Source organism: Cucumis melo, chromosome 3 (genome assembly GCF_025177605.1).
Source record: "Cucumis melo cultivar AY chromosome 3, USDA_Cmelo_AY_1.0, whole genome shotgun sequence".
Classification (NCBI taxonomy): Eukaryota; Viridiplantae; Streptophyta; class Magnoliopsida; order Cucurbitales; family Cucurbitaceae; genus Cucumis; species Cucumis melo.
The window spans coordinates 29,672,384-29,682,864 of record NC_066859.1 but is presented as its reverse complement, the minus strand read 5'-3'; the positions used below and the strand labels follow the sequence as shown (position 1 = coordinate 29,682,864).

Here is a 10,481-nt window from a genome sequence, read left to right as displayed (position 1 = left end):
TAATGATAAATATTTTTTAGACTATTTTTAAATATATAGTAAAATGATTCAAATTATTTACAAAGTATAGTAAATATTCGAAATAAACTATCAGATTATTATATTTATCTTATTTACATGTTTTTTCTTGAAAAGAAGATAGTACGAATTAGATGGATTATAGACCGAAACCAATTATTGGATTACATAAACATATTTTTGCATGTAAGCTGATATATAAGTCATCATATTTGAATTTAAAGCTCACTTTCGAACATTTTAACTCTAAAGATTTAATTAGGATAGTATATTTTTTCATATTTACCGTCAATTTTTTTTATATGTTGTGCTGCTAAAAAAACTCAATTTTGTGGATACAGTTAATTTAGATGACATAATAAATTTAACAATTACAACGTGACGTGAATTAAGTTGTTTAAAAAGTTTGTGTATTTTGATAATTAATTGCAACTAAACATAAAAAAAATAAATAAATTATGTAACAAAATACAAAAAACATATAACATCAACGTATTCGTCATCTTCCTTTCTCTCTTCCAAATTAATTTCATTATAAAAAGAAAGCTGACGAACGGACAAAAACATAAAACAACGTATAAATTAAACACAAATTTAATTGGATAAAATGAAAATCCAAAATTTTTATTTCTTTCGTTGTCGTGAACACACAGAGATGAATCATAGATGAAAAATGAACTATAATTTGTTTTTAAAAATATATTTTCAAAATGTTGATTAACTTTTTTAAAAAATATTTTTTAATTAAGTGATGTTATATATGTTTGATTGTCTGTCATGTCAGCATCAAAATTAATTATAAAAATATGTCAGCATCAAAATTAATTATAAAAATAATGTTTAAAAGTTAATGCTACGTCAAAGTTATAAAAAAATTCATAATCTAAGGAGTTTTTTTAGTCCCATAATTTAAGGAGTTGAAATGTAAAGAAGTTTTAGAATATAGAGCATAAATACAAACTCACTTAAACTTTAGAGATCAATAATAATATATCACATACATCGATTAAAATGAACATAGGCACTTGATTTAAAACTATCTTCCCTCCCTTATGGTGTAATATTTTCAAATAGAGAATTTTAATTCAACCACAATACCACACATGATTTTATTTAAATATTTATTATTTTTCCATTACAGCTTTGGATCTGATTGGCAACAAAGAAGTGAGCACAATTCTTGGAGCATTTACTTCGCAAGAAATGCAATTAATGTCCGAAATTAACACAAACTTCATTGATATTCCCATAATATCTCTACCTATTGCTGCTTCGCTTACTCCTCATAATAATAATCTATTCCCACATCCTTCCTTTATTCAAATGGCTCAGAACATCACATTTCACATCCAATGCACAGCTGCCGTTGTCGCCCATTTCCAATGGCATAAAGTTACTCTCATCTATGACATCACAAACGACATGTCCTTCAACATGGAAGCTTTGACTCTTCTCTCCAACCAACTTGGAGCTTTCAATGTAGAGATTGACCAAATCTCATCCTTCTCTTCTTCATATACAGAATCTATGATTGAGGAAAAGCTCAAAAGCCTTGTGGGTCGTGAGAGGAACAAGGTCTTCATTTTGGTGCAATTTTCTATTGAATTGGCCAAACTCCTTTTTCACAAAGCAAAAGAAATGAATATGATGGATAATGGGTTTGTTTGGATCGTTGGAGATGAGATATCAAGTCATCTTGATTCTTTGGGTTCATCAACTTTTAATGACATGCAAGGTGTCATTGGTTTTAGAACATATTTTGATCGTAACAAAGATTCCTTCAAGAAATTTAGAAGTAAATTTCAAAGAAAGTATGTTTCGGAATATGATGATGAAGATGAGGAAATGACAAATGGGGAGCCCACCATCTTTGCACTTAGAGCTTATGATGCAGGATGGGCTGTGGCACTTGCGGTGCATAAATTGCAAGCAAATTTTAGCAACAAGCAATTATTGAAGGAAATTTTAAGGATTGAATTTGAAGGGCTTAGTGGGAAAATAGGAGTCAAGAATGGTGTTTTAATGGAACCACCCACTTTTGAAATTATTTATGTGGTGGGTAAGAGTTACAAAGGGATGGGATTTTGGAGAGAGAAGGTTGGATTTTTCAACAATATGATTGAAAATAATGATCAAGAAATGAGTAGTAGCATTATTATTCATGGAGGAAGAAGTAGAAGTAGTAATAATAATGATGATAATAATAATAATGTTGTTTTGGAATTACCAAGATTTGTTTTGTGGGAAGGAAATGCAGGAACAGGATTAATTAAACGACGGATTGATGTTGAAAATTCTAATTTTGGAGTCACAGGAAGGATACTGAAAATTGGTGTTCCAGCCAACAATACATTTCAAGATTTTGTGAGAGTTTGTTACAGTCACTTAAATGGAATGTACATTTCTGGATTTTCCATTACTGTGTTTGAAGCTGTCGCAAAAAACCTGCCCTATCCATTGTTGTATCAGTTGGTACCCTTCAATGGCTCCTATGATGGATTGATAGAACAAGTCTACACGAAGGTATGTGAGAAGGGAAATATATATATTAGAAAATATGTTTTTATGCACTTCAATTTTTCATTTAAAAAAAAGACCCATTCTTTAACTTTCTAATCTAATATAAATATGCTTTTCATTAGGGTTTGGATGGTGCGGTGGGGGATATCGGAATAATTGCAGACCGATTTCGATATGTGGATTTCACAGAGCCATATTTGGTGTCTGGACTTCTTATGATAGTGAAAGAGGAGACAAAGATTTGGAAAGAAATATGGGCATTCATGAGAACATTCACAACCACAATGTGGATCATTTTGCCAATCTCCCATATTTTTATAATCTCTGTTGTCTGGCTGGTTAAAGAAGATAGTAGCGACGACCTATCAGGATTCGGAGAAATGCTATGGTTTTCAATAACCGTCATCTTTTACGCACAAAGTAAGAATTCAAGACCCCTATTTGATAACCAACTGTGTTTAATTATTTTCTCAAGCTTTCAAAAAACGAAACAGTACTACTTATCAAACGAGACTAATTTGATACAATATAAATTGTAAACGAATGCAGAAAGAGAAGTGAAAGGGTTTTTAGCTCGGTTGGTGTTAGGGACATGGTTGTTTGTAATTCTTGTGGTAACTTCAAGTTTTACCGCAAGTCTTACATCTATGATGACGGTTTCGAGATTTGCTCCATCAGTTGTTGATATTGAAACATTAAGGCAAATGAACGCAACCGTGGGATGTAACTTTAATTCTTTCATCATAAGATATTTAAATGATGTGTTGAAGATTCCACTTGCTAATATCAAGACCCTTTCTGGGCTTGATGAGTATCCAAAGGCATTTGACAATGGACAAATTGAAGCAGCTTTCTTCATAACTCCACATGCTAAGGTCTTTCTTGCTAAGTATTGCAGAGGCTACACCACTGCAGCTACTTTTGATCTTGGTGGCCTTGGTTTTGTAAGTTCAATTAACTATCTGTTTTACTTTTTTTCAATGAATTATTTATCGATAAAAAAGTAGTTCTATTCTTCTTCTAATTTTATCTTGTAATACACAAAGACCAATATGCACCTAATTAATTACAGCATTTCCTAATGAAGAAAAACTGTTGGATATGTTGCAGGCTTTTCCAAAAGGGTCAAGTCTAGCGGTGGACGTATCGACATCGATCATTGAGCTAATAGAGAGAAGAAAGATGCCACAATTAGAAACAACGTTGTTGTCCACCTTCAATTGCTCTCCATCCAGCCAAGTTGATGGGTCCTCAAGTTTAGGGCCTTGGCCTTTCGCAGGTCTATTCTTCCTTTCGGGAAGTATTGCAATTTTAGCACTCATACATGTTGTTCTTAAATGGCTTAGAAATTGGTGGCGCAACAATGGACGTTCACAAGTCAAGCCCATGGACGATGCCAATCCCCATACTCAACCCAATATTGAAATTCAATTTTCAAACGTACCCAACTTATAACAATTAATAAATATTAAACTTATATTTATATTTACTACTCTCAAACTCAAATCAAATATAATTTAATTGAAAGGTGAATGTATCAATAATCATGAGATCTTTAGTTTGAATTCATCTATACCAAAAAAAAAACAAGAGAGATAATCATTTTCTAACTAGACCCTATATACTAAATCGCTAGTTTCGAAACAGTACTTCAAATAATTGTTTAACAACTTCTTATCTTGCATTTTCTAATTTCATTATATTGTTTTTTTATCTCATAAATATATATAGTAGTCTATCTTAATTTATTACAATATTATCTTAAATAAAATAGTGATATTTATAAATATTTTAATTTATTGAAAAAACTTAAATTAAAAATTTTCTATCGTCAGGTGAAGAAAGCAATATTTTAATTAATAAAAGTCAGCGTTACATTTTGTGGGATATTCCATTGAATAATATATACTTACGAGGCAATTCCCTAGCTGGTTCCCTTCTCCGATTTTGTACTCTTTCCTAGCATATTCAAAATGTGAATATTAGATAATTTCTCATTAACCATATAGTTTCTTTTTCAATACTTTAAAATTTATTTAATTTTAGTTCTCGTATTTTTAAATATTTTATCTTTAATCCTTGAATTTTAGTAAATTTGAAATTTAGAAGTTAACTTTATTGAAATTGATTAAATAATCACAATAATTTTCATGCAAAGAAATGAATATATTTTTAAAATTATAATAAAAATGCTAATAAAAAATAATGAAAAATCTAATAGGAACTAAATTTAAGGTTTATTCCGAGAGAAAATAAAGCAGCGTATTAATTCATACTTGAGGCTCTAAATATAATAGTAGCATTTATAATTATTTATAATATAGACTTAAACAGGGTAATACTATTTAGAATTATTCTTTCGTTGCAATATTTACTCTATGGTATATAGAATAAAATGTTCCTCATTGCTCGAGTCTAGTGGATGACCATATGTAGCATCAATACGCACAATAGGACTAAAAGCAATCAAAATGTGGAATAAAATTGGAAGCCATTGCCTTGGTCTCAAATTAAAACCAACATAGAAAAAATGGAGAAGTTTCCCTCTCACCCGTCCAAATCATATATTTATAACTTAAAAATATTGTTCCCTTTCAAACTAATTAAATACTCACATATATATATATATACAATATCATGTCCTTGACTCCTTGTCCATTCACTTCAATATTTTTCCCATCTCAATTTTCTAATCATATTAATTCCTAATCAAACTCTAATAATACATATGTCCCTCAATTAAATTACCTTATAGTTTCTTGGGTGAATACCCATCTTATAACATTAATATTATCAGTTTACTTTTGACTTCCTATTTCCTTCTTGTCCTTTTCCATATAATTTCTCAAATTTTAAGGCTTCTTCTTCCCTTCCCTTCCGATCCCTTCTTCTATACTCATGTCTGTAGATCAATTTGTTTCATCTTCAATTGTTAAAAATTATGTTTACCAAACTTTGGCTCTCATGTTTCTTAGGGTTTCTCTTGCTGAATGGTTCATCCTCTAAAAACGATGGCAACTTCCAATGCTCTTCTGATGAACCAAAAACAGTTCTCAACATCGGAGTTATTGCTGATAGTAGCTCAAGGGCTGGAAGAGAACACATAATTGCCATTCAAATGGCTGTTGAAGATTATATCTTCACTTCGTGTCATAAGGTGGAGCTCCTCCTTGTGGATTCGCCCGAGAACTCCGCTCAGACAACCGCCACGAGTAAGTTCGATCGCTCTCACTTGTTTATATTGAAATTAATTTGGGAGAAAATAATAACGTAACACTACACGAACTCAAAATGTAACCTATGTCCCTAGATTTTATTAGGTTTCGATTTTGCTCTTTAATTTTGAAATTTGTTTCTGCTATCATTGTACTAAACCTAATATTTGTTGTTGTAAATATGTGATGTTTTCTCACAATTTCGTTCATGAAAGGCTTTTCTCTATCATCTCTTTTGTACTTTTACCCAACGTCGGCCTTTATCAATCATATCTTGTTGTTTATATTTCCAAAAAATTTTAAATTTGTTTAATTATTTCCTTGGAGTTCTTTTTCGTTGAAATAAAATGAAAATCGACAAAACATCGAATATGCAAATTTTTTGGTGTAAATAACATTAAGGAAATATCTTTTATTTCAATAGAAAAGATATATACATATCGAAACATTTCAAAACTCAAAAGTATATACTTTTTTAATAGATTTCAGAGTTAAATTAAAATTAAAAATAAAACTGTCATAATTGTGATTTATTTTGAGTATAATTTAACTTAAATTTAACAATTTTATAATAATATTTGTAACAGGTTTGGATTTAATTAGCAACAAGGAAGTGAAAGCTATGTTTACAACATTGACAATGGAGGAGGTATCTTTAATCTTCGAACTTAATAAAACCTCCACGAACATCCCTATCATATCATTATCTTTAGCTTCCTTAGTTCCGCCGCCGCAGCCGCCAAACCAGCCCCCCCGGCCGCCGTTCATTCAAATGTCGAATGATATCGCCCATGAAATGCAGTGCATTGCAGCTACAATTGGCAATTTCCATTGGAGAAGAGTCACCGTGATTTACGAAGATAAAAATGGGTTCCCCACCAATATGGCCGTGTTAAACATCCTCTCGAACTCTCTTGGAGATGTCTATTCAAAAATCGAAAACCATCTTGCTTTCTCTTTACTTGATCCTGAGCCTTTAATTGAACAAAAACTGATGAACCTTAGCATTAATAGCAATAGGGTTTTTGTTTTGGTACAATCTTCAAAGGAATTAGCTACCCTTATCTTCGAAAAAGCCAAGAAATTAAAAATGATGACAGATGGTTATGCATGGATTGTTGGGGGTGAGATAGCAAATCTTGTTGATTCCTTATATTCATCTACTTTCAATAATCTGCAAGGTCTTATTGGGTGCAAGATTTACTTTGAAGAAACTGAAGATTCTTTTAAAAAATTTAGGACTAAATTTAGAAGGAACTATATGTCTAAATTCCCTGAGGATGAAGGACAAGGAGATCCAAGTATCTTTGCACTTAGAGCTTATGATGCATATTGGGCCATTGCCACTGCCTTGGATGAAATTATGTTGAAGGGAAACCCTAATGGAATAATTAAAGAATGGCCTAAAAAAGTTTTGAGAAGTAAAATCGAAGGATTGAGTGGGGTGGTGAGCTTTAAGAATTGCATACTGTCAATTTTACCTACTTACCAAATCATTAATGTTATTGGGAGAAGCTATAAAGAGATTGCATTTTGGTCACCTAAGTTTGGATTTTTTGAGGAGATCAATAATACAAGTTCAAGAAATGCCACGATGGATTTTTCCAGCTCAGTCGTTTGGCCAGGTTAGTGTATATATATATATATATACCCAAACATTTCTTTAAAATAGAATCTTTAGAAATGTCTAATATATACATGCATCATTGGATGATTTGAAGAAGCATATTCCTTTAGAAAAAGCATAATGCCATTACTTGCATAAGAATTAACAACTAAATAATTATTATAAACTAATGCTAAATGTATATTTTAAGTGGGTAATGTTGAAGTGTTCTTAGATTCAAAGTTTCATTTGAATTTAGTTTTTTAGGTTCTAACATTTTTCAATTATACTTTTTGTTTAGATGAACGGTAAAATTGATTGATGATAAGGTAGTACATGTGACATGGCAATTATTAGGTCTCATCTAAAACAAAAGTTTTAATTCTTCTTCAAAATTTCTAATTAAAAAAAAAACATTATACCCTCATTCAATCAGTGATATGATAGGGTATGTTATTATCTTATTGTTTGGACTCTCTATCTCAAGATTGGGGATGGTCAAGTACTTGTGTTTTTATCTTATTGTTTGGTTACCTTCTAACATTTCAAAAAGTAGAAGTGTTTTAGAACCACTTAAAACAAATTTGGAAATACTTTCAAATTTTATTTTCGGCCGTTACTGTCTGACAAAGTTTAAACAAGAATAATCTTTCTGAAAAACATTTTTTATCTTCAGGAGAGATAAATTTTCCTATGAATAAATCGATCACTGTATAATTAGCTAGGTGCTTTATGTCAATAGTAATTAAGAGTACAATAAAAAATGAAAACATATGAAACAAAAGTTGAGATTAGACTTATTCAAACGACGACTTAAAAGGAAAGATGAAGATAACAATCTAATTTTGTAAATGAGGTAGGTAATGCAAAAACGGTGCCAAAAGGATGGGACTTTAGCTACGGAGAGAAAGCATTAAAGATTGGAGTTCCAACAACAGCAGCTTTCAAAGAATTTGTAAGAGTGAACTACAATCACACAGATAGACCTCATGTTTCTGGCTACTCCATTAGCGTATTTGAAGCAGTTGTAAGCAATTTACCTTACTTCTTACCATATGATTTCATCCCCTTCAATGGCTCGTATGACGATTTGCTCAAAAAAGTTTATACCAAGGTAAACCTTAATTATTAGTTTTCATGTATGTTATATGTGTGGTAATGATAATAGATAACACTCTAACACTTGTAATTAATAAGTTAACAACGTTATTTTAAAGATCTTTCAAATATTGCAAAATTAATTGGTTATAGATTTTTTAAGGATGAACTTTAAGAGCTAGGTTTGAATTTTTCTCTTATATTAAAGCCTATAAACATATATTCTATCTTTAAATTTCTTGTTTTACTGTATAACTTTTTACCAACATTTTTAAAAAAAATTATAATTTTCTATTTGAAAATGATAAATAGACTTGGGTTTTTATAGTCTAATAAAGTTGCACTGTTATTGGAAAACAAATATTGCAGGAGTTTGATGGGGCAGCGGGAGATTTTGGGATATTTGCTGACCGATTTAAGTATGTGGATTTTTCGGAGCCATATTTGGAAAATGCAGCAGTAATGATAGTGAAAGTGAAGCCACTGAAATGGACAAAACTATGGATTTTCATGAAAGCTTTCACTGCCAAAATGTGGCTCATTATGCTTTCCATGCATGTTTTTGTATCTTCTTCCATTTGGCTCATTGAACGTAAACATAACGATGCATTGAAAGGAATTGGTAACATGTTATGGTTCTCCGTTTCCGTCATCTTTTACGTCCATAGTAAGTTATCATCAATTCATTTCATTCAATATATTGATCTCAAACTCCTGCTAAGTTATATTAGAGTAAATTTAATTAAATCAATACTTAGCTTCAATAACTAAACATATATGTGTGTTCACAGGAGAACCAGTGAAAAACGGGTTGGCTCGAATGGTGTTGGGGCCATGGCTATTTGCAATTCTAATAATAACAGCAAGTTTCACAGCGAGTCTATCGTCGATGATGACAATCTCGAGGTCTCAACCCTGGTTTTTAGACATTGAAACGCTAAAGCTGAAAAATGCCACAGTGGGTTGCAACAAAAACTCAGTAATGGTGAGATTTTTGACACAAGTGTTGTTAATTCCTCAAGAGAAAATAAAGCAAATACCATCAGTGGATATGTTCCCAGATGCGTTGGAAAAGGGAGAGATCCAAGCGGCTTTCTTTTCGGGTGCCCATGCTAAGGTGTTCCTTGCTAAACATTGCAAACTTTACACCAAAGCTACCATCTTCAAGCTCGTCGGCATGGGTTTTGTACGTACACTTAATTATCTCTCCCTCAACTTTGTTTATAGAAAAAAAGGAAAAAAAGAAAAAAAAAAAAGGTTTGGATATGTGAGTTAATGTAACGAATGACATATGGTTTGATGACAGGCTTTTCCGAAAGGGTCACCCCTGACGGTGGACATATCGGCGTCCATCGCAGAGCTTATAGAAAGAAGAGAAATGCCAGACTTGGAGTCCACATTACTATCTACTTTCAACTGCTCTTTGAACGACAATGACCCAGACGGCTCGGCTTTAGGACCTGAACCCTTCGCCGGTTTATTCCTAATTGCCGGTTCCATTGCCTTAGGGGCTCTTGTATTTACCGTTGGTCGTCTCATCTTGCTCAATTTGGGCTGGATCAAACAAAACCCAACTAAACCCAAATCCCATTTCCCCATTTAGACTTCCTAATTAAGACTATCCATTTCTATATCCTTCTTCTTCTTCTTCTTCTTCTTCTTCTTTTTTATTTTGAATATTTCAATTTTTTTATTATTAGATTTTGTAAAAAGAAAAGGTGATGTTGATTTTGTATGTGTGGGTTATTGAATCAATAAAGTATATGGAGTGTATTTGCTTAAACGATCGTTTTTCTATTTCAATAATAAGAGTAAAAAATCAATAAATATAGATTCATTTTCACAAACTTAATAGTGGTGGGGTTGTTAAGTACATTGTAGGAAGAAATTACAACAAAGTCTTTGCTTCTCAAACCCGGGACCACTCACATTCCATTCCATCACACACCACGTGTCCATCTCTTATCAAAACCCCCACCCAAAAATACACGACCTTCCCCCATTTTCACTCACGTCGCGCCATC

General features: G+C 31.9%; 3 protein-coding genes across 3 annotated transcripts; all 3 read left to right on the top strand.

Moving 5' to 3' along the window:
* The first annotated feature begins 1,189 nt into the window (after positions 1-1,189).
* On the top strand, positions 1,190-4,016 carry LOC103487887 (glutamate receptor 2.5-like). Its single transcript, XM_008446394.3, has 4 exons — positions 1,190-2,541; positions 2,661-2,958; positions 3,088-3,482; positions 3,649-4,016. Exons 1-4 carry the CDS (start codon positions 1,222-1,224, stop codon positions 3,991-3,993), a joined length of 2,358 nt encoding a protein of 785 aa, XP_008444616.2. The 5' UTR covers positions 1,190-1,221; the 3' UTR covers positions 3,994-4,016.
* Positions 4,017-5,418: 1,402 nt separating this feature from the next.
* LOC127148706 (glutamate receptor 2.4-like) lies at positions 5,419-7,274 on the top strand. The gene is made up of 3 exons (XM_051082914.1): positions 5,419-5,750; positions 6,341-7,200; positions 7,269-7,274. Exons 1-3 carry the CDS (start codon positions 5,480-5,482, stop codon positions 7,272-7,274), a joined length of 1,137 nt encoding a protein of 378 aa, XP_050938871.1. The 5' UTR covers positions 5,419-5,479.
* Positions 7,254-10,076, top strand: LOC103487888 (glutamate receptor 3.1-like). Its single transcript, XM_008446395.3, has 5 exons — positions 7,254-7,378; positions 8,220-8,473; positions 8,827-9,124; positions 9,249-9,643; positions 9,764-10,076. The coding sequence occupies exons 1-5, from the start codon at positions 7,348-7,350 to the stop codon at positions 10,058-10,060; spliced, it is 1,275 nt and encodes a 424-aa protein (XP_008444617.2). The 5' UTR covers positions 7,254-7,347; the 3' UTR covers positions 10,061-10,076.
* The last annotated feature ends 405 nt before the right edge of the window (positions 10,077-10,481 follow it).

Bases quoted from the DNA above. Each gene is read 5' to 3' on its own strand.
- LOC103487888 (XM_008446395.3), top strand. From the start codon at position 7,348: ATGGATTTTTCCAGCTCAGTCGTTTGGCCAG. The intron at 7,379-8,219 runs GTTAGTGTATAT...TAAATGAGGTAG, and splicing joins CAGCTCAGTCGTTTGGCCAG to GTAATGCAAAAACGGTGCCA. The intron at 9,125-9,248 runs GTAAGTTATCAT...GTGTGTTCACAG, and splicing joins CGTCATCTTTTACGTCCATA to GAGAACCAGTGAAAAACGGG.
- LOC103487887 (XM_008446394.3), top strand. From the start codon at position 1,222: ATGCAATTAATGTCCGAAATTAACACAAACTTCATTGATATTCCCATA. The intron at 2,542-2,660 runs GTATGTGAGAAG...GCTTTTCATTAG, and splicing joins TAGAACAAGTCTACACGAAG to GGTTTGGATGGTGCGGTGGG. The intron at 2,959-3,087 runs GTAAGAATTCAA...AAACGAATGCAG, and splicing joins CGTCATCTTTTACGCACAAA to AAAGAGAAGTGAAAGGGTTT.
- LOC127148706 (XM_051082914.1), top strand. From the start codon at position 5,480: ATGTTTACCAAACTTTGGCTCTCATGTTTCTTAGGGTTTCTCTTGCTG. The intron at 5,751-6,340 runs GTAAGTTCGATC...TATTTGTAACAG, and splicing joins CGCTCAGACAACCGCCACGA to GTTTGGATTTAATTAGCAAC.